Source organism: Nyctereutes procyonoides, unplaced genomic scaffold (genome assembly GCF_905146905.1).
Source record: "Nyctereutes procyonoides isolate TBG_1078 unplaced genomic scaffold, NYPRO_anot_genome, whole genome shotgun sequence".
Taxonomy (NCBI): domain Eukaryota; kingdom Metazoa; phylum Chordata; class Mammalia; order Carnivora; family Canidae; genus Nyctereutes; species Nyctereutes procyonoides.
In genome coordinates, this window is record NW_026575146.1 from 68,442,565 (window position 1) to 68,466,712 (window position 24,148).

A 24,148-nucleotide genomic window follows, 5' to 3' on the forward strand; every position below is an offset into this window, starting at 1 on the left:
ATAGTCACACCATCCTTTGACTTTCAGATTGTACTTTGATTTTTTTTTTAACACCAGCAGAGTTGAATCATCAACATTTGGGGGCCACTTTTAGGACTAAGCCCTCCCACTCTTCTCTTGGAACTACCCAAGAAGGTCACATGGTAATTATTCCTTGAATGCTCTCCATGTTTATTCAATTTTCTCTATATGCTCCAAGATAGGATAGACATTTCACAGATACTGAGATCCTAGGATTTGAAAGTCACAGCCTATGTCACTGAGGGCTTTGTGAGAACCAGAACTAATATTCTATCCCCAAGAGGGAGTTTCTGGGCACAGCTTACCCCAGAAGACTATTTTTAATGTTCTTCCATCAGAGTGGGTGGGGTGGGAGGAGTCTTCAGCTTTTCCACCAGTACCGGTCATCTTCATCAAAAGAATACCAATCATCACCAATGACAATCTGTGGCTTGACTAGCTGGACTTCCTTCAGCAGCTTCCTTATTTGAGTGGGATACTCCCATTTCCACAGCCTGGAGAAGAGAGATATATTACTCTGGGAATTTGCTTCTGACTACTTCTCCTTTCCGTAAAATTTCCTTAGTACATCAAGGATCTAAAACCTCTTCTTGTACTCTTGAGGTGCTCCATAGAATAAGAGTAAATCCCTACCCGTAAAGGCATGCTTAGATGTATTAGGTGCTACACTGAGCTTTTATAGGCATCTGCCCCTCACCACGGTCCTAAAAGGCGGGTGTGATAATTCATCTATCCATGAACTCTTTCCTGAGAACCTACTTTGTGCCAGGCCCTATAATAGTGTTTTGAGGCAGTGATGAGCAAGCCAAAGTCCCTAAACCTCATGAAGCTTATATTCTAGGACAAGAGAGAGAAACAGGTATTCAAATAGATACACAGAATCATCTCCATTTTGTGGATAGGGAAATAGGCTTCTGAAAGGTCCATTAGTAAAATCCAGGTCTGATTCCTCTTTGCAGGTTCAAGTGCTAAGTGCCATGGTCACAGGCTGAACTTGTCCAAACATGCTCTTTCAACCCAATCTTCTGCCCTTCTAGCTCATTTGCAAAATAGATCACTGTGACAGTTCTCCTTGGCCATGTTGGGATCTCCAAATCCACTGAGCCGTGCCTTCCAATCCATTTTGCTCCTCAGATCCCACACTACAACCACCCTGTTACATCTATATGCTGACACTTGGCCTCTGCACAAATCCAACCACTGGAAGCTGGGCCACATAGAAGAGTTTCTCAGGGAAGTTTGCTATTGAAATAAATATGGGAAAACCAACCTCAATGTGCTGTCCATCTTAACCGTTTTTCAGTGTGCAGTTTGGTGGCATTTAGTATACTCACACTGCTGTGCAGCCACCTCCACCATCTATCCTTGTAAACTTTTCATCTTTCCCAACTAAGACTCTGTGCCCATTAAACACCAACTTCCCATCCTTCTCCCACAGCACCTGGTGCCATACCATCTACCTTCTGTCTGTATGGATTTGGATGCTCTAGGGACCCCACTTAAGTAGAATCACAGTATTTGTCTTCTTGCATCAGACTGACTTCACTGAGCATAACGTCCTTAAGGTTCATCCAGGTTGTAACATGTATCAGATCTTCCTTTTGTTCCAATGCTGAATGAGATTCGACTGTGTGGATATACCACATTTCATTTACCCTTTCACCTGACAACAGATGCCTAGGTTGCTTCTACCTTTTGACTACTGTGAATAGTGCTGCTATAAACACAGGTCTACAAATAATTCTTCTAGATCCTGGTTTCCATTCTTTTGGGTAGGTACCCAGAAGTAGAATTGTTGGATTATATAGCAATTCTATTATTAGCTTTTTAAGGATAAACATCTGATTTGTATGTGGTCTCTCCATTCTTCCTAAATCCATCCAAAAGTAAGCCCCATGATATCAGGAACCTCACACCTCCATCTCTATCCCTGTATCCCCAGCACAGTGCCCGGAGCACAGTGGGCACTTAGTGGTTGAAACAAGGACCTAGTTGCTAAGCCACCATATCAGCTTCTGGGTTTCTCCACCAACCAGCATGCCTGTAGCAGAAGGTGGTTTGCATCTTGGAAGACAATCGCCAGGTACTCACCCGATTATTTGCAGGTTGGATGTGGGTTGTGCAAAGGCTGGGCACAGCTTCGTCATTCCCATGGGGCTGAAATCATTCCGCATCAGATTCAGGCTGGTCAGGCGCTGGCTGCAGAGGAGAGCCGAGGCAAGGACCTCACAGCAGCTGGAAGTCAGTCCACATGCCTCCAACCTGCAGGGTCAACACAAGAAATGCCTCCAAAGTTCAGTGACTGACCCCTCAACCCATTGGACTTTCACATTAATGCTTAAAATGGAGTGGTGGGCTCTACCCCTGGCATTTCTGGTTCAGCAATTCTGGGGAGGAACCAGGACATTTGCATTTCTAACAGATTCCCAAAGGATGGTGCTACCACTGCTGCTGGTTCTCCTGTTAAGAGCTGCTGGGTAACTTAATTCCAGTTGTGAAAAGAATAAAAGATAAAAGGTGAGAGAGCCTGTAACCAGGGAACAAGAGAAGGCACATGGAGGAAGACTTGCTGAGAACCTGCATTTCACCCGAAACCCAAGAGACAAAGGAACCAGGGCAGGAAGTAGCAAGGAGGGCTTAGGAAGTTGCACGTACTTGGCTCTTGTGGAAGGAAGAGTGGATCATATATGAGACACGGAGAGTGAACCATATGGCTACAGGGGAGCCAGAGGCCATCATGTGAGAGGAGGCTAGCCACTTTAGGTCACATTAAGATTTAGGATTTTAGCCTAAGAGCACTGAGGGCCAAACCACATTGTTAGATGTAGTAATTGGATGGTAGCCATGTTCCCCTATGTTGGAGATGCATGTTGAGGTATTCAGAGGCAGAACAACTATAACTCACTGTGAAATGGTTCACCACACAGAGCAAAATATTGAGAATCATTTAAACCTGGTGGTAAGCATAAGATTTTCAGTGCCCCAATTGTTCTAGATTTTGTGTATTTGGGAATTTCTTGTGATAGAGTAAAAAGTCGTGGGACATAGCTCAAGTAGGTATAACTGCCTATAGTTAGGTGGTAAGGTGGGATTGAATAAACATTATTATTGGTTTTGCTTCTATAATAATATCTAAGCATCTATGAAAACAGGAAGTCTCTATTAGGGAGGCTGTGGAAAGAGGCAAGGGGAAGTAATTCAGTGATAGTGTAAGGCAGTTCATAGATTCCCAACATGAATGAGGTTAATCTGATAGATGTAGGGATTCTTCCTTTATTGTTTCAGAAGGAAGGGAATATTCAGAAGGAATATATAAGTGGTTTCATGGTAGAAAGCCCAGAGCTATCCTATGCAATGTCTTAAGGTTGATTAGAAGTGGGGGGGGGGGAGGTCCTTTCTTAAGCACCAGGAGGAACAAAGGCAGGTTCAAATGGAGGTGTGAGAGTTGGAACGCTGTTTTGTTCAGCAACTTCATGCTCTGATCTCCCTTCCTCTTCACCCAGGCCTCATACAGGGGACCTCGGGAACTCACCCAAGCCTCTTCAGAGAAGCCTTCCTGTGCTTCAGCCCCTCACACAGCGCTGTGACGCCATCATCACCCAGGGCATTCACGGCCAGATCCAGGCTCTTCAGGTGTTTGTTCCTCACAATCACATGGGACAGTTTCTTGCAGCAGCCGGCAGTGAGATGACACTTAACCAATCTGCAAGAGGAAAACCTGTTTCATTTGAGGAGAGTGCCAGACGGGGATGGTGCCCAGAAACATTGGTGGGGCTTTCCTTGACTTTTCCTCACTGGTAACCTTTCTGTCCATCCCTGGGAATGGCTTAGGCTGTGCAGCATCCAGTGGTTCAGGTGAGGAGGGATGATAGTGGTAGGTGGGGAAAGCATGTGATGTAGCTGGAGGTATCTTTAGAAAAAGAAATAAGCACATCAGAGCTTGCTTCCCACCTGGAGATGGGATAAAGATTCTCCCCAGTGGACGAAAAGAAAGAAAGAAAGAAAGAAAGAAAGAAAGAAAGAAAGAAAGAAAGAAAGAAAGAAACACACACACACACACGAGAGGAGAAGTTGATAGAGTTCCTGAGAGGGTGAGGAAGGATGACAGAAGGTGCTGAAATGCTAGATGGGTTTGGGGTACCAAGTACACAAATATTTACAAGGTACACATGTCCAAACCATTGGGCACAAGCTCAGTGTCTAGTTTTAGGGGATTTTTAAAGTTACCATGCATCATTAAGTGGAATACCATGCCATACTTTGTTTACTGTTATGGTCTGCAGATCCTTAAGGGACAGAACGTGAGACCAAAGGCAAGGTTTTGGCTTCTAGGGAGTTCTGGTTTCCCCTGGAAATGATTGGTAGGGAACTACATGAGCCTAAACATGTAAAATATTTAAAGTTCTGTGCCTGCCATGTGGCAAGAATGCTTTCAGTGGTAACTGCAGGAGGAATTTGTCAAAGTATTAATAGCATTTATGGATTGGTTGTTAGATTGGAGATTTATTTCTGCTCATTGAGATTTGTTAACTCTCCTATAGTCTGTTTAATGATGGAATACTCTTATTGAGTAGAAACAGTCCAATAAAAGGTAAAGAAATTTGAGCCTCAGAGGGAAAAGGTGTCGGGATAGCGCCCCTCCATCTCTACCCTCATTCTGTATAGAATGAACAGCTGAAGAGTAACTCAGGGCAAAAAGAGGTCTTCTGAGAAGTGAACAGGTTTTTAGAAATCAAGAGTGACCTAAGCTCCAAAAATCCTGCCACAGGGCTCCTGTGTGGACTCATTTCGTGTTCTACCCACACTCATTGCAGTGTCCCCTGGAAAACACGAGCATCAGCTGACCTAAGAACTAATCTTGGGTACCAGTCTTCCTGCTCACATCTCTGGACTTTCTAGGAACTCCAAACCCCTATATAGTAGAGCTGACCCCCAACAACCATTGAAACTTACTCTAGGTCTTGGAGGTGACAAGATGGTTCCATCATGACTTCACACAGAAGGTTCATCCCATCATCTTCCAAGGGATTCATGCTAAGGCTCAGATGTGTCAGATGTCTGTTGCCCATAAGTGCAAATGCAAGAAAGCCACAGCCAGCAACATCCAGGTTGCATTCGTTTAGTCTGTGGGGCACACACAAGGAAAAGAGGTCATATTCATGACTTGGTGTAACCTCAGGTAAGCCACTTCTGCTAGCTTCAGCTTGCTCCTCCTTTGGGAGAGGATTATGTAAGGAGGACTTTAAGAAGGTTTTGGCTTGGGTAATAGGACAACCTTGGAGTGCTTAGCACAATGCCTGACATAACGCACATGGCTGAATGCTGTTCAGTACCTAGCCTTGCTTTATGCATTTCTTTATTCAATGCATATTGTTGATTCATTAACATTGAACTTGGGGTCAATAGCACCATAACTTGTCCCTGAATGAAGCTCATTTATGAAGCATCTTCTCTACCCACACAGCACGGCTTTCTTGTGCATTAGAACACTGGACAGCACTACAGCTCTACACATTAGCACCACATTTTATTTTTTTAGCACATTTTAAACAGCAAGATCACCAATGAAAACCAAAGAATGTGGAAATGTGATACTAACTGGACCATGAAAAGGATATTGTCACTTTTTAATTTTCCTTCATATTTGAGGTGTTATTTTCCTATTCCTGCTGTAACAAATACCACAAACTTAGTGGCTTAAGATACACATTTATGATCTTACAGTTCTGGAGTTCAGCATCTTACTGGAGTAAAAATCAAAAGGTCAGCAGTGCTGTGTTCCTTCTGGAGGCTCCAGGGGAGAATTGGTTTTCTTGCCTTTTCTAGCTTTTATAGTAGGCAGCGCATAGTCTTTAGCTCCTGGTCTTCAGTCAGCAATTATATCTACCCTCTGTTATCACATCTCCTCTCCTGCTTCTCTTTCCCTTATAATGCCCCCTTTCATTACATTAGGACTACTCAGATAATCCAAGATAATTTCCCCATCTCAAGATCCTTAACTTGATCACACCTGCAAAGTCCCTTTTGCCATATAAGTTTACATATTTACAGGGATTAGGACATGGACATCTTGGGGAGGGTTCACTATCCAGTCTACCACTCAGACTCTTCTCATCACTTATTCACTGAGGCACCTTGCAACTCACAAAGTAGACATGTATATTAAAGTTATATTCTTTAACAGAATTTCTGGCTACAGGTATACCATTAACATGTTAATTTTAAAAATTATTTATAGGGTTATTGGTGAACTAATTGGTCAATGGGGTAAAATGGCTGAAAGCAAAGTGACCCCAGCAAGGCAAGCTGACAGTGTGGAACAGATGTAATAATCCTTTGATCTCAGATGAAAGATGTAGGCTAGAAGGGTAATCTGGCGATGGGGTAGTTTTTAAAGAACTTACTGAGACATTTTGCTGTATGCTAGAGTACACAGCATCCCCTAGCCATGTGCATGGTACTGTCTGGAGTAGTGGAGCATCACCCCTGTGGCTACCAACCCTGTGTCATCATTACCATCATCTAAAAATCTCAATTACCCAGTTCTCCCTACCAAAACCTAAGCTCTGTAAACTCAGAGACCACGTTGGTTGTCTGTGCATCCCTACCAACTATGTGTTTGCCTACATCAGGTGTTCAGTGAGTATGGTTGATCCTCATTCATGGATTCTGTGTTTGCACATTTGTCTGCTTACTAAAATTTATTTGCTACCCTCCAAATCCATACTCGTGGTGCTCATGACTGTTCATGGACATGCGTGCACGGGCAGAGCAGAGAAATATTTGAGCTGCCCAATGCACATGTTCCCAGCTGAGGCTGGCCTCATTTCAAATTCATCATAAATAAGTATCCTTTTCATGGTCCAGTTATTGCCACGTTTTCTGCATTTTTGTGGTTTTCGTTGATGACTTTGCTGTTTAAAATGTGGCGCTAATGTACAGAGCTGGAGTGCTATCCAGTGTTTCCAACAAGAAGGCAGTGCTGTGTGGATGGAGAAGATCCGTCATAGATGAGCTTCATTCAGGCATGAGTTGTGGTGCTGTTGGCCGCAAGTTTAATGTCAATAAATCAACACTATGTATTAAATAAGGAGTCTTTAAACAGAAATGCACAAAGCAAGGTTAGGTTCTGGTTGGTTGAAAATGTGACCAGGGGCTCACAGGAACCTAATGCTGTGTTTACCCAGGGAGAAGTGGGTCAGTGTTTGTGGTGACTTTACAAAACATAACTGCAGGAAACAACGAGAAACGTCTGTATCTGGATGAAGGATGACTTCTCACTGTAAGAAGATGGGAACAGAGATAGAATTTTCCATGGAAGGAAGAAATGGGCGGGGACAGAATGCAGCTCCTATCAGCTACCTTCATCATGACAGCTGTGTTCCTGCTACTTTGTGTGTGGCAAGTGGTACATACTGTTTTGTAACAAAACAATGCAGTCCACCCAGGGAAGTGAGCTGGACTCACATCAGCCTCTGTAGTCCACAGTTGGGGAATTTTATGGCTCGACCCAACAGATTCATGCCTTCGCTCCCCAGGCTGTTGCTTGACAGGCACAGGTGTGTCAAACTCTGGTTGCTGATGAGGGCTGAGGCCAGGTCCTGGCAGTCGGGAGCCTTGAGACCACACTTCCCCAGTCTGCAAGGAGAGAGCCCCCAGGAAAGAAAGGATGAAGGTCTTTTCCTAAGGTTCTACCCCTCCCTCCTTGCAGGGACGGGAAAGAACTACCACCCCCATGGCTGACCATGCTCTTGCAGACATATGCTGAGGTCACACTGTGTCTGCATTGAACTTGCAAACCCAACCCTAATAGTCTAAATGGTGTGGGTGACTAGATTAGCCATCACCCATAATGGGAAACACATGGACAAAGTCAACCTGCTCTCCATCCAGGTATCTTTGCTCCTCATGTGTACTATGGTGTGAGGTGTTGCCAAGATTAGGGACCTTCCTATTTAGAAGGTGACCTTCCACCTGTTTTTCAAAGATTAACATGCAATAGCACTTGAAATTAAGAGCCTAATAGTACTACTCTCATTGTGACAAAGTTAAATAAATTAACTCCATCTAAGTGTGCAGAGCAGTGCATATAGCAACCATTTACTCCATTTACTGATGGAGATGTTTGGATGAAGAAATACTGGCTGGGTCAGATTAGAAGGGGGTCAGGATATGTAAGCCCGAAATAGGCCATTTTAGTGTAAGGATTATCTTGAGCTGAAAGCAACTAAGGAAAAACAGACACAGGAAGGGCTCTCTGCTCTTTCCCATCTGTCTAAAAACAGGGCATGAATTTCCCTTGTACATGTATCCCCCCTCTTTGGTACAAGAGAATGACTTTTGTCACTGGAAATGGACATGACATGGAGATGAATTATCATATAACTTTTACCTAACCATTAGATCCCCTCATATTTCCTAGTTGCCTACCCACAATATATCAGCCCCTAAAAGCCTCAAACTCCTTTTGTCTAGTCACTTCTCCACAGTTTAGCATAACTTTGTTAAAATGATATAGAAGCTTGATTCTAACCACTTTTTAGGGTTTCTCACATCTTTTCTGTGAAGCTTCCATGCATTAAAAAAAAAGTAATACCCATAAAATATGTGTGCCTTTTCTCCTGTCAATCATCAGTTTAATTTGCAGGCCTCAGATATTTAACCTAAGAGGATAGAGGGAAAGTTTTTCCCCCTCTCCCATAGACTGAAGGAGAGAAGATATGTTGGCTTCTAATGCGATTTCCTGCCTCCACCCTCCACCTCAGGACTTTAAAGGGTAATTTGTGCCATTTTGTTTTCAATTTTTGTTATGACTTTAGAATCAAACTCCTCATGAAAGAGGTAGGTTATTGACAAGACACATTTTGGGAATAGTGGGGGAAGCAACTTTGCCCAGATTGTAGGTCATCAAGGGGGAGATTTCTAAGCCTTACTTATCAACCCAGGGGTCATATTTTAGCTTTGTCTCTTATTCCCTATATGGCCTTAGGTAAGAGATTTCCTTTCTTCTGGATTCTGTTTTCCTTATCAGAAAATGAGGTAAAAATAATTCCTACCTAGCAGGTTGTTTGTAAAGTTGGCATTAATGGGAATAAACACTCAGCACAGAGCTTGGTGCTCAAGGACGCCAGGGATGGCAACTCCAACCACAAGCTAAGACTCTCCGGGATTTGGGCATTGGTGAAACTTTCCAGTATACAACACAGCATTACTAACTATAAGCAGAATGCTGTATATTAGATCCCCAGGACTTCTTTAACTGTACATCTGTACCCTTTAACCAACTTCTCCCCATTTCTTCCCCTAACTGCCAGCCCCTGGCAGCCGCCATTCTACTCTCTGGTTCTATGAGTTTGGGTTCTCTCCTAGACTTTTATATATTGTTCAGAGTTTGGTAGCAAAGACACAGATGTTATTTACTGGTCTTTTTTATGCCTCAATATTGGGGTACTCCCATAGGGTCAGAACTCCCATTCTAACCCTTGGCTTAGGTATCCAATGATTCCACTCTCTCCTTCCCCACCACTTGGACCATGTCAGTTAAGAGAAAGGAACCCTGGGTGGAAAGAAGTGCAACTCACATCATTTTCTGCAGCGTGCACTGTGAGGCTGTCAAGGCGTCACAGAGAGGCTTTATGCCCTGGTTTGTCACCTTATTTCCTACCAGGCTGAGAGATTTTAGGCTGATGGATGTAACAAGGATTTGGGAGATCACCAGGCAACAGGCTGGGGTTAGTCCACAGTGATCCAACCTGCAGAGATAAACAATGTGAAATACATTCTCCTCTCTTCCCCAGAGCAACCCATTTCCCTGTGCTCCAGCTACTCTGGCCCTTTTGCTGATTTCTGGACACTGCTCCAGGCTCAGGGTCTGAGCATTTGCTAGTTGTTCTGTTTGTAACATCCCTCCTCATCCCCAGCCCCATATCTTTATGTGGTTCAGTTTTTCATTTAAGTCTCTGGAACATCCCCTCTTCTGAGTTAGCCAGTCTCAAAACCTTACTTAACTGTGCCTGCCCCACCCCCATTTTACCCAAATCCCCATCTGCCTAAAAACAAGGCATGAATTTCCCTTGTACATGTGTTCCTCCAGCGTTATTTTGTGTGTAGCAATGGTATCCAGCATTATTTTATGCATAACAATGATCACCAGCCAATATTTCACACATTTGCACTTAAAAACTTGAAATATATCTGACCTATAACACTGTATACATTTAAGGTATAAGCACATTGATTTGAAACATTTATATACTGCAGTATGATTGCCATTGTAGTATTCTCGAGCACCTCTATTGGGTCACATAATTATTTCTTTTTTGTGGTGGGAATAATTAAGATCTAGTTTCTTAGCAAGTTTGAGGTTTGTAACACAATATCTTTGTCTATATTTATACTGTGTGCTAGGTCTCCAGGATCTATTTACCTACTAGTTGCAAGTTTGTACCTTTCAACAGCATATTTCTATTCCCCCCCCCACTCCTCTAGTCCCAGATAACCACCATTTTACTGTTTTTGAGTTTAGCTTTTTAAAAATTTTGAGAGACAGAGAGAAAGAGAGACAGAGAATGAGATCACAAACAAGGAGCAGCGGGGAGGGAAGCAGATAGAAAGGGAGGAGCAGGCTCCTCACTGAGCCGGGAGCCTGACGTGGGGCTCAATCCCCAGGGCCCTGGGACCATGACCTGAGCTGAAGGCAGATGCTTAACCAATTGAGCCACCCAGGCATGAGTTCATATTTTTTTTTTTAATTCCATATGTGAGGCCATATGGTATTTGTTTTGTTCTCTAGAAAGTCATCTTGTCATCTCGATGAGGGTAGGCACCTGGCTTGGGATGGCAGCTCACAGGTTACAGAGCAAAAATATTCATGTGGTGCAAAGCAAAATACTCTTTCACAGTTGCTGTGTGTCAATTAAAGCTTAAAACAGAGCTCATGTTTCTCTGTCTCAGCATACCAAAAGCATCCAGTAGCAGTGTCTTTAGCCCAAGTTAATCTAATTGGCAAAACACTTGCTTAGGATCTACAGAACTGTGGTAATAGCCCCAAACTGGAAAGGACCAAAACATCCCTGGACAGGTGAATGGCTACACCAAATGTGGTGTATCCATCCTATTGAATAGTACTCAGCACTAAAAATGAATGTGATACACAGAACAGGCTAGATGATAGATCTGAGGGCATTTGCTGATTGAAAACCGCCAATCTCATGGTGTCTGGGTGGCTCAGTTTGTTAAGCATCTGACTCTTTGGCTCAGGTCATGACCTTAGGGTCATGAGATTGAGCTCCATGTCAGGCTCCACACTAAGCATGGACTCTGCTTAAGATTCTCTCCATTTCCCTCACCTCCCCCCACTCCTGCTGTGCTCTCTCAAAAAATGCAAATTAAAAAAGAGAGAGGGGCACCTGGGTGGTTGAGTTGGTTAAGCATCTGCCTTTGGCTCAAGTTGGACCTTGAGTCAGGCTCCTTGATCACTGGAGAGCCTGCTTCTCCTTCTCCCTCTGCCTGCTGCTCCCCTTTTTGTACTGTCAGATAAATAAAATCTTAAAAAAAATAAAAAGGGAAACAAGCCAATCTGAGCGTAGTGACATACTGTGTGATTCCACTGATAAAGCATTGTCCACATGACAAAATTATGGAGATGGGAAACATCAGTTACTTTCAGTGATTAGGGATGGTGTGGCTGGAAAAGGGAACAGAGTGGTGGCACTTCTGGATCTTGGGGATGGCATGCTTTTATGAACCTGCACATGTGATAAACTGACACAGGAGGACATCCACATGTTGGTTAGTGTCCACAGTTTGACACTATACTATAGTTACATACACTGTCCATTACACTCCATTATTGGAGTTCAATTTGCCAACATATAACACCCAGTGCTCATCCCATCAAGTGCCCATCACCCAGTCACTCCATTCCCCCTGCCCACCTCCCCTTCCACTACCCCTTATTCGTTTCTCAGAGTTAGGAGTCTCTCATGTTCTGTCACCCTCTCTGATTTTCCCCATTTTCTCTCCTTTCCCCTATAATCCCTTTCACTATGTTTTATATTCCCCATATGAGTGAAACCAAATAATGTTTGTCCTTCTCCGATTGACTTACTTCACTCAGCATAATACCCTCCAGTTCCATCCGTGTCGAAGCAAATGATGGGTATTTGTCATTTCTAATGGCTGAGTAATATTCCATTGTATACATAGACCACATCTTCTTTATCCATTCATCTTTTGATGAACACTGAGGCTCCATCCACAGTTTGGCTATTGTGGACATTACTGCTATAAACATTGGGGTGCAGGTGTCTTGGCTTTTCACTGCATCTGTATCTTTGGGGTAAATCCCCAGTAGTGCAATTGCTGGGTTGTAGGGTCACTCTATTTTTAACTCTTTGAGGAACCTCCACACAGTTTTCCAGAGTGGCTGTACCAGTTCACATTCCCATCAACAGTGCAAGAGGGTTCCCCTTTCCTCACATCCTCTCCAGCGTTTCTTGGTTCCTGTCTTGTTAATTTTCCCCATTCTCACTGGTGTGAGGTGATATCTCATTGTGTGCTTTTTTAAAAAATTTTTTTATTGGAGTTCAGTTTGCCAACATTTAGCATAACACTCAGTGCTCATCCCACCAAGTGCCCCCCGCTCAGTGCCCATCACTCAGTCACCCCAATCCCCCACCCACCTCCCTTTCCACTACCCCTTGTGGTTTTGATTTGTATTTCCCTGATGGCAAGTGGTGCAGAGCATTTTCTCATGTGCTTGTTGTCATGTCTATGTCTTCCTCTGTGAAATTTCTGTTCATGTCTTCTGCCCATTTCATGACTGGATTGTTTCTTTGCTGTTGAGTTTAACAAGTTCTTTATAGATCTTAGATACTAGCCCTTTATCTGATAGGTCATTTGCAAGTATCTTCTCCCATTCTGTAGGTTGTCTTTTAGTTTTGTTGACTGTTTCTTCTGCTGTGCAGAAGCTTCTTATCTTGATGAAGTCCCAATAGTTCATTTCTGGTTTTGTTTCCCTTGCCTTCATAGATGTTTCTTGCAAGAAGTTGCTGTGGCCAAGTTCAAGAAGGGTGTTGCCTGTGTTGTCCTCTAGGATTTTGATGGATTCCTTTTTTGTTTGTTTGTTTTTTATTTTGATGGATTCTTGTCTCACATTTAGTATTTCATCCATTTTGAGTTTATCTTTGTGTATGGTGTAAGAGAACGGTCCAGTTTCATTCTTCTGCACTTGGCTGTCCAATTTTCCCAGCACCATTTATTGAAGAGACTGTCCTTTTTCCAGTGGATAGTCTTTCCTGCTTTGTCGAATATTAGTTGACCATAGAGTTGAGGGCCCATTTCTGGGTTCTCTATTCTGTTTCATTGGTTTATGTGTCTGTTTTTGTGCCAGGACCACACTGTCTTGATGACCACAGCTTTGTAGTATAACTTGAAATCCAGCATTGTGATGCCCCTGGCTCTGGTTCTCTTTTTCAATATTTTCCTGACTATTCAGGGTCTTTTCTGATTTCACACAAATCTTAAGATGATTTGTTCCAACTCTTTGAAGAAAGTCCATGATATTTTGATAGAGATTGCATTGAATGTGTAAATTTCCCTGGGTAGCATAGACATTTTCACAATATTAATTCCTCCAATCCATAGGCATGGAATATTTTTCCATCTCTTTGTGTCTTCCTCAATCTCTTTCAGAAGTGTTCTGTAGTTTTTAGGGTATAGATCCTTTACCTCTTTAGTTATTCCTAGGTATCTTATGGTTCTGGGTGCAATTGTAAATGGGATTGACTCCTTAATTTCTCTTTCTTCATCCTCATTGTTAGTGTATAGAAATGCTACTGATTTCTGAGCATTGATTTTGTATCCTGCCATATTGCCGAATTGCTGTATGAGTTCTAGCAATCTTGGGGTGGAGTCTTTTGGGTATTCTACATACAGTATTATGTCATCTGTGAGAGGGAGAGTTTGACTTCTTTGCCAATTTGAATACCTTTTTGAAATTTACTTTTTTTGTAGTAAAATATGCATAACAAAGTTTACCACCTTGATCATTTGTAAGTACCCAGAAGGGTGGCATGAAGTACATACACGCTGCTGTACTACCACCACCACCATCTCCAGATTGTCCTCTTCTCTGATACATTTGCAACTTGCTGTGAACAATTCTTTAAAAAGGAAAGACAAGAAAGGCAAAACCAAAGCCATAAAAGCCATAAGCAGAACATACCTCAGAGATTCCAGCAAGCAGTTTGGGTGTCTTAAGGCTTCACACACCATCATCATATCTTCATCCTTCAGGTGAGTGCTTTCCAAGTTCAGGCATTTAATATTACGGTTGGTTATGAGAGTGATCCAGAGATGACGAAGACCCAGGGTAACCTGTGCACCTTTAAATCTACACAAGAGAAAGCAGGAAATATGCATGAGACACAGGTGATAGCTGTATCCCAGTTTTTTCTTTTCCCCTCTTCTCCCATCCCAAATCTCTTATTTTCACTATTTGCATTTATTTAAAGATTTTTTAATTTTTATTTATTTATGATAGTCATACACAGAGAGAGAGAGAGAGGGGGGGGGCAGGCAGGGACATAGGCAGAGGGAGAAGCAGGCTCCACGCACCGGGAGCCCGACGTGGGATTTGATCCCAGGTCTCCAGGATCGCGCCCTGGGCCAAAGGCAGGTGCCAAACTGCTGCACCACCCAGGGATCCCCCATTTATTTAAAGATTTTTAAAAATTTTGAAAGTGATCTCTACACCCAACATGGGGCTCAAACCCATGACCCCGAGATCAAGAGTTGCATGCTCCACCGACTGAGCCAGCCAGGCACTCTACAGTTATTTAATTTTAAAGCAACAAATACTTGAGCATCTATGATGCATCAGGCACTGGAAATAGTGACACTGATGCTTCATATTCTCACGGAGCCTGATCTTATGGGGGGACACTTAAAGAGCTGAATAAGAGTTATGCTGGAGAATGAAATATGGTCAGTCCATTAAGAACAGAGCTATAGGGGCACCTGGCTGGCTCATTCTGAAGAGCATGCAACTTTTTAAAAATATATTTATTTATTCATGAGGGACACACAGAGAGAGAGGCAGAGACATGGGCAGAAGGAGAAGCAGGCTCCCTGTGGGAAGCCTGATGCGGGACTCCATCCCAGGATCCAGGGATCATGACCTAAGCCAAAGGCAGATACTCAACCACTGAGCCACCCAGATGCCCCAGGCATGCAACTCTTGATCTCAGGGGTCATGAGTTTGAGCCCCATGCTGAGTGTAGAGATTACTTAAAAAAAATAACAGAACTATAAACAGATGTGGTTAAGTTCAGGCTGAAGAAAGTCAAATGTCAGAAGACTGTGTATAATGTAACACCACTTGGATGGAAAAAAAACTTATTTGCCAATATATAGATATAATGGCATGGAAAGTTTAGGAGATGTGAAAGCTAATTAGGGAAATAGGAAGTTTAGAAAGTTGAAGAGGCATTAGGGAATTTACTTAAAACCCTTACAATGTCCGAATCTTGTGACCATTATGATGCCTTAGTGCTGTATTACGATATAGTGATGACACAGACTCAGTTTCCTCACTGTGTAGCAGGAGCTGAGAGCAGGGACAGCTGATGGGAAGGGGGGTTCCTGGGGGAAAATGCTAAGGTAAAGCCGACAGAGGGGTTTGGGGCAGGATGGAGGAGAACAGAACACTGCAAAGACTCTGGCCTTGCCAGGCTCCCTGGCACGGTGCAGCTTATGAAAACTACTTTGGAGATGGAAGTGGCAAGAAAAGGAAGATGTTTGCATGGAGAAGTTGACTTGCTCTAGTCTTGGGTGTCACGTGCTTTTCTCTTGGTCTTGTAGGAAAGAGTCCAGAATAGAAGCTTTGTCTGCAGAACTAGCCCTTCATCTACTCCTGAGGTCTCTCACAGACCCAGGCACTTACTGTGAATTCAAATATTTGTTACGTTAATGAACCAGAAAGCATTAAGAACTGATTTAAAGCCAAAGTCTAGCACTTTGATCTTGCAATGGCTTCATGCTCTACCTATTTGCCTGTAAGGAGCCCCCCCTTACCTTTGCCCCTACTAGCACTCCTATTCATCCTTCAATACCTAGAGTAAATGAACCCACCTCAATAATCTCTTCACAGGGTCTTTGGTTACTCCCTATTGCATGCTTTTGGGAATTTGTCTCCTGTATCTTCCACAGCACTTATCCCCTCTGATTACAAATGCTTAGATGGTTCTTTTCTCATGGGTGGGACAGGAGTGTGGTAACAGCCATGCAAAGGGGCATGTACCAGGGCAGCCTTACATCAGATTCTGTATTTTACAGGTTGGCTGTCTCAGCTTGATGCAGAGGGTCTTCATGGCCCATTCATTCAGGATGCTGCCACTCAGGTCGAGCTGCTGCAGACTCGGGTGGGTGCTAAGCACCAAGCAGAGACTTTCCCACCACTCATCAGCAAGGGTCTTAATCGGCATCCTATATTGGAGAAGGAAAAACACTTCCACAGGATGGAGTTTAACAGAAGCAACTGCCATAGCAGTGTCAGAAGAGAAAAATAAGTCTATTATGGCAAGATAGGGATGGCTTTAGAGGTTCTCCGGGCAATTTAATATTGTCGCTTTGTGCTGTGACTGTGCACTCTCACACCCACCCTGTCTCCTGAATATTTTTTTATATGCCAGGGGGAATGTATGAAGATGATATAGAGCCACCAGCTCTTGGATCAGGTTTGCCTTGAAATTCTAGCTCTCCCTTGAATGTAAAATGGTGCAGCCACTATAGAAAACAGTATGGAAGTTCCTCAAAAAATTAAAAATAGGGCTACCACAGGATCTAATAATTGCATTTATACAAAAGAACTGAAATCAGGATCCTGAAGAGATGTGTGCACTGTCATTCACAACAGCCAAGATATGGAAACAACCTAAGTGTCCACTGATGGCCAAAGCATGAATAAGGAAAATGTGACACACACACACACACACACACACACACACACACACGTCAGCAAATATTACTCAGCTTTCTTTTTAAAGAGATTTTATTTATTTATTCATGAGACACACACACACACACACACACACACACAGAGGCAAAGACACAGAGGGAGAAACAGGCTCCATGCAGGGAGCCTGACATGGGACTCGATCCTGGGTCTCCAGGATCACACCCCGGGATGAAGGCAGCACTAAACCACTGAGCCACCCGGGCTGCCCATACTCAGCTTTAAAAAATAAGGAAATCCTGCCATTTGAAACAGCATGAATGAACCTAAAGGACATTATACTAAGTGAAATAAGCCAGTAACACGAAGACGCATATGATCTCACAGAATCTAAAATAGGCCAACTCATGGAGGCAGAAGACAGTGGTTTGCCCGTGGCTGGGAAGCAGGAAAGCAGCAATGTTGGTCAAAGGGTACAGAGTTTCAGTTACTCAAGATAGATATCTAATGTACAGCAATGTGATTGCAGTTAACAATCCTGTATCGTATATTTATGATTTGCTAGAAGGATAGGTCTTAAGTACTAGCAACACACACAAAAATGTGTGGGAGGTGTAGGTGAGGTGATGGATATGCTAATTAGCTTAATCGTGGGGATTGTTTTATCAAGTTGTACATCTTAAATACGTACAATTTTTATTTGATTATAACTCCATAAATACGGGAAGAAAAAAGAATAAAATGACAGAGGTAAAGGACTCACCCTTGGGGAGCTAGGGGATATGCCTCAGTGAATTCATCCTTTGAGAAGCTTTCACAGACATCTATCCGAATTTTCTGCAAATACTGGCAACGCTGAAGGCAGAAAGAGGACACCATCAAGTCCATACGCCGGTTTATGGGAAGCCACACTTCCTGGAAGCTGTTCAATGCCAAGAGAACAAATTCATCATCCTGAGTCTCAAAAAGACAGTGGAAGGCATCTAGGGAGTCTGGTGGGGTGGCAGTGCTGGCCTGCTGACCCAGTAAAGAGATCCAGCACAGAAGCCCCTGCTTCATCACCAGGGGGACAGGACATCCAAGCAGGACCTCTAGAGCTCCCATCACCTCTTTGCTCATGAGGCCAAACAAGAAACGCTTCATCTGGAGCAAGTGGGCATTGGAGCTGATCTGTTTGAACTCCACCAAACTCCTCATGTTCTCCATGAACACAGGGTAGGGATCCCACTCCGTTTCTAGTCCTTCTAGAATATAATACAGGGCAGCACAGAAGTCCTGGAGGCTGACATGCAGGAACGTGTAGCACCTTTCATGACTGCCATCTTGGAGGAGGATGTTCATCTGAAACAGAGCAGAGAGCTCCGACTTCCTGAGCCTGTGAACACTCAGGTCATCTCTGTAAAACACAAACTTCCTGTTCCACACTCCCCGCATAGCCATTAGGCACAGGTTCTTCAAGATGGCCCTCTCTTCCTGGTTGAGACAGCACCGGGATGCATCTCGTGGAGTGAGCTGATGGAACACAAAAGTGGCATACAAGCCCGTGAGAGTTTGGCAGGTAGGGGGAAGGCTCTTTCCTGATGCCTCCTGCAGATTCAGAGCCTCACAGATGAGTGACCCCAAGATGGGAGCCTGGCACTCCTCAAATAGCAGATGGTTGTCTACCACTGAATGCAAGACTTGTGTCTTTAGATGCTCATTCTTTGTGTGCTGACAAAGCAACTGAATCCTTTTCTCCACTGAGATGCCCCTGACTAATAGGTAACGGGGGGATGTGAGCATGGATTTTAGCTTCTCTATGCCCGTGTCTCTGACAGTGATCATCAGGGAGGACTCAGGGAGCAGGACTTTCTTCAGCAGACTATGCATCAGAACAGATGTGGGTTGTTTGTCTGTCCAGTCTTCACAGAGATTCGGGTCATTGTCTTTGAAGGCAAGGTCCAGGTCATCAAAGCCATCAACAACAAACAAGAGCCTTTCTGGTTGGGACATGATATCCATCATTGGGACCTGGGAGTCTGGCCATTCCCTGGAAATCAACTCTGCAAAACTGCCCTCCTTCATGCAATGCATTTCTCTGGCACCGAGGAAGAAGACATAGGAAAACATGCCCTGGTAGAGTTTACCCTGTGCCCAGGACAGCAGGACCCTTCTGGCCAAAACTGATTTCCCGATTCCTGATTTTCCGTGCAAAACCACAGTGCGAGGCTGGAAGCCCCTCTGGTCTGGATTAAAAGCACCAAGCAATGTTTGCATTTCTGGATAGTTTGAGGCAAAGTTTTCAGAACCATGGTATTCATCTAACTTTGTAGCAAATTTTGTCATCACATAGTCCTTGTAGTTCCATGTGTTACCTCCACGGCCCAAGTTGGACAGGGGAAGGGAGAAGAAAAACAGGAGACAATGTTTGAAGAAAGTCTGGAATTTAGGGAAAAAAACCCAAACAGAACAAACCCCAAATCCTGGATGTAGAATCAGAGGATCCTAAGTCAGACAGTTTACCCACATGGTTTTTTTGTTCCTTCCTAGCAATGTACTGATAACAAGTTCCATCCTTCAAAGATCACTTCCTCAATGCTTATGAATATCCTACAAAATAAGTATTTGTCACTTTAGCCTGATCTTTATTCTCAGCATTTACTACCTACATGACACATTACATTTTTTTTTTTTTGGCTTACTATCCTACTCCCCTCAGTAGACTATGCAGGGACTTTGTTATTTACTGTCATGTCTTCATTATTTATGATAATGCCTGGCACTCTGTGGACACTCCAGTATTTGTTAAATGAATAATATATAACAAACACTCCTATGTGGTCTCTGAAAGACAGACAGGCTTAGGGAAGCTGAGGATGTGTGCACTGTGGCCCTGAATTCTAGGCTTGCAGGACAGGCGTGCATCTCTAGGTTGCTGTGGAGAAACACCTCCAGTCATGGGGAATCCAGCTCTGCATAAAAAGGCAATCCTGGCCTTTTAAGTCAGCCAGATCCTACTTGAAATTCGAAGTTCTACTGTACAGGGTCAGTTGAGCCTCAGTTTCCCCGTCTCTGAGATGGGATTAACATCATATCTTAAAGTGTTGCAATAAACCTTTAAGGGAGAATGTGCCTTCAAAATTCATTAGCATGGGGCCTAGCAAAAATGATCAATAGCCACTATCGTCATTACAAACCATAATTCTTTCACATTTTAATCATAGCACTTCTCATAAACAGTAATTCTTTTATGCATATTATTGTCTAGTTCCTAGATTGTGATTTAAGTCCTATGAAAGCACTTTACCTCCATACCTCCAGCCTCTCTTCAATAATCTCTGACATCTGCTAGGTACTCAATAATATGGAAACAAAAACAAAAAAAAAAACCCAACCCTCCAATCCTGGGTCCTTGTATTTGCTGGTAGTACTATTAATTTTATAAAAGTCAGCAAGATTCTCTTGTGTATAAGGCAATTGCTATCTGTACATAAAATCTCTACAGAGAAGTTCTAAATCTTAAACTCCATTATCCTGTATCAGAGACAGATATTAAGAGACCTGTATCAAAACCACAGGAAGAAGATCTTGAGATATGAAAAACGTCTTTTTGCTGAGCTCAAACCAATACGTTACCCTCAAAGGACAGACTATGTTCCTGAGCTGTAGGTTTTCAGAGAGGTAAGGCAGCCCCAGAAAGGTGAGCCTGCAGTTGAATTCAGGTCTTCCTTGGCCACTTCTCCTCCCACGGACTCAAGTGTCACACCTGTGACCAAGAGTTCCAAATCTCTGTCTGTGGTGCTGACTTCTTTCCCAAGGTCCCAGGCTCATGTGTCAAACTCATCACCTTAACATGTCACAGGGACCTCAAATTCAATGCATCAAAAACTCATGTTTTACCTCCAACCAGAAATTCCTTCTTATACATTTCCTATAAGTGATAATTACAAAAGTTTCTCTTTATGAACTTCCTATGAACTGATGTTTGCCTTATTGCTTTCTCCATAAGCCTAATTTTAGCCCCATCTTGCCCTCAATGGTGGTTTGTTCATCTACAAAATGGGGATATTAATACCTCCCCTATGAGACTGCTGTAGGATGCCACAGCATAGTTGTAAGATGTGGAGAACAGCACCTGGTCTGTGGCAATTATTCTTGAGAGGTCGTTAATACTGGCATTTATTATTACTCATCCCAAATGAAAATGGACAATTCTGGCAACCACTAGGTCTTCAAGCTTTTGTCCAGTGAAAGATTACATAACACACCTAAGGCTAACATAGGTTGGGTCATAGAGGTAGAATAAAAGCCTAGCTTGAAAGGCACATAAATCACTGACTCTTGGCATCACCATCCTTCAGGTTGTCTAATTAGAAAGTCAGGAAGCATTCCTGAATCTTTTTTTCCCCCCTGAAACCCCAAACACCAACTTGTATTAAATATCTCAGAAATCAAAGCACTAGGGATGCCTGGGTGGCTCAGTGGTTGAGCGTCTGCCTGCAGCTTAGGGTGAGATCCTGGAGTTCTTGGATCAAGTCCCACATCGGGCTCACTGCCTGGAGCCTGCTTCTCCCTCTGACTATGTCTCTACCTCTCTCGCTTTGTGTCTCTCATGAATAAATAAAATCTTTTTTAAAAAATGAAATCAAAGCACTTCTGTCCATCAGCACTTCCTTGTACATGAATGTTCATAGTGGCATTATTCATGATAGCCAGAGAGCAGAGAGAGCCTAAATGCCCATTGTCTGATGCATAGATAAAGAAAATGTGATCTACACAATAGGATAGTAGAAATGAGCCAAGTGCTGGTATGCGCTACAACATGGATGAACATTATACTAAGTGAAAGGAGCCAGTCATGAAAGGCCACATTTGTAGGATGTCATCTATCTATCTATCTATCTATCTATCTATCTATCTATCTATCTATAAGTCCAGATTAGGCCAATTTGTAGAGGCAGAAAGTCTATTAGTGGTTGCATAGGCTTGGGGAAGTAGAGATGTAAAGTGATAATGGGTTTTGAATTTCTTTCAGGAAGAGAAAAATTTGGAATTTCTTATTTGGGAAGAGAATAAGAGAATGGTGATAGTTGCATAACTATGTGAACATACAAAAAAACCCCACTGTACACTTTAAAAGGGTGAGCTTTTTGGAACATGAATTATAGCTCAATAAAAAAGACACAAGTAATATTCTTCAGGAAAGCCTACTGTCACTTCCTTGACAGGTTGTTTGCCATGTCATATAATCATGGAACCTGACAGAAGGACACCTACAACCTGAAAATAAAAGGTTGGAGAACCATTTACCATTAAAATGGTTCTCAAAATATACCCTAAAAACTACAGAACACTTATGAAAGAAATTGAGGAAGACACAAAGAGATGGAAAAATATTCCATGCTCATGGATTGGCAGAATTAATATTGTGAAAATGTCAATGTTACCCAGGGCAATTTACATGTATAATGCAATCCCTATCAAAATACCATGGACTTTCTTCAGAGACTTAGAACAAATTATTTTAAGATTTGTGTGGAATCAGAAAAGACCCCAAACAGCCAGGGGAATTTTAAAAAAAGAAAACCATATCTGGGGGCATCACAATGCCAGATTTCAGGTTGTACTACAAAGCTGTGTTCATCAAGACAGTGTGGTACTGGCACAAAAACAGACATATAGATCAATGGAACAGAACAGAGAACCCAGAAGTGGACCCTGAACTTTATGCTCAACTAATATACGATAAAGGAGGAAAGACGATCCACTAGAAGAAAGACAGTCTCTTCAATAAATGGTGCTGGGAAAATTGGACATCCACATGCAGAAGAATGAAACTGGACCACTCTCTTGCACCATACACAAAGATAAACTCAAAATAGATGAAAGATCTAAATGTGAGACAAGATTCCATCAAAATCCCAGAGAAGAACTCAGGCAACACCCTTTTTGAACTTGGCCACAGTAACCGGAGAAGGACAGTGTATGTTCTCATTCATTTGGGGAATATGAATAATAGCGAAAGGGAATATAAGGGAAGGGAGAAGAAATGTGTGAGAAATATCAGAAAGGGAGACAGAACATAAAGACTTCTAACTCTGGGAAATGAACTAGGGGTGGTGGAGGGGGAGGAGGGTGGGGGGTGGGGGTGAATGGGTGACGGGCACTGAGGGGTACACTTGACGGGATGAGCACTGGGTGTTATTCTGTATGTTGGTAAATTGAACACCAATAAAAATTAATTTATAAAAAAAAATCATGGAACCTGGTATCTCATCTTCATTTTGTATTTTTAGTTAACATATAACTCTACATGGCCATATATAGATATTTTACCACTGTGTTCCTGTCACAGTTCTTTAAATGGTAGGTATTCACAAAACAAAGGTTGACAGAATGGAGAAAAAAAGATCACCACTAGCCAAGTAATTTTGAACGAAGTGCTTGACTACTCATCTCTATATTTAGTGCCTATCAAATGAGCTTGTGCTTGATGCCCAAGTTCACTGGAATCACAGGTCTTTGGAATTTATCTTCATACCCAGTGACTGTAGATGATCACAGTGAGCATACATGACTGTCCTTGGTGATGATTCTAGGAGCTCTTGGGGAAGAGGCTGATGCATCAGAGACAAATGTGGATTAGCAAAGGGGCAGTGGACTCCTCTGCCAGGCAAACTCCATAGACTGGTTTTCACCGAGTTCTATTCCAGGATGAAAAAAAACAAAGTGAATCAGTTTTCTTTACCTTGTTCTTTTGTCTCTGCTGCTCTGGCACAATCTTGTTCTATAGCTTGAGAAGTTTCTGTAAAAAAGAGAGGGAAGAATAAACTCCCCCACTCATATATGAGTATGTGAATCAGAGATGGTACAGACCCACATCTCAGGACCAGTTTGAAATATGGCAGCCGCTGGCTCAGCTAGAGAGATTAACTATAAAATGAGCACTTGATTCAAAAGTCAGAAGATATGAGGTTCTGGTCTCATTTTTGCTTTTAATTCTTTGGAGACCTTTAGGCAGTCATTAAAATGAGGGATAGAACGTGGTGGATAAGAACCGAGGGTCCGGAGTTAGACACAGGATTTAAGTGGGAATTCTGTCGCTTTCTGCTTGTGAGGTCTTAGTTAACTTGCTGGGTTTACAGGCTTCTGTATGTTCACCTATAAAACTGGGATAATGGTTCTTATGTT

General features: G+C 42.8%; 1 protein-coding gene across 1 annotated transcript in view; it reads right to left on the bottom strand.

Annotated features, from left to right (window-relative positions):
- Positions 1 to 382: 382 nt before the first annotated feature.
- The window catches only part of NLRP5 (NLR family pyrin domain containing 5), a 29,523-nt gene continuing 5,757 nt past the window's right edge, over positions 383 to 24,148 (bottom strand). Inside the window, exons 3-11 of the mRNA XM_055310199.1 lie at positions 17,742 to 19,332; positions 16,339 to 16,509; positions 14,249 to 14,416; positions 9,603 to 9,773; positions 7,489 to 7,659; positions 4,975 to 5,145; positions 3,554 to 3,724; positions 2,113 to 2,283; positions 383 to 515 (exon numbers count right to left, since the gene is read on the bottom strand). Of these exons, the coding sequence (XP_055166174.1) occupies positions 383 to 515; positions 2,113 to 2,283; positions 3,554 to 3,724; positions 4,975 to 5,145; positions 7,489 to 7,659; positions 9,603 to 9,773; positions 14,249 to 14,416; positions 16,339 to 16,509; positions 17,742 to 19,332 (2,918 nt within the window). The remainder of the gene's footprint in view (positions 516 to 2,112; positions 2,284 to 3,553; positions 3,725 to 4,974; positions 5,146 to 7,488; positions 7,660 to 9,602; positions 9,774 to 14,248; positions 14,417 to 16,338; positions 16,510 to 17,741; positions 19,333 to 24,148) is intronic.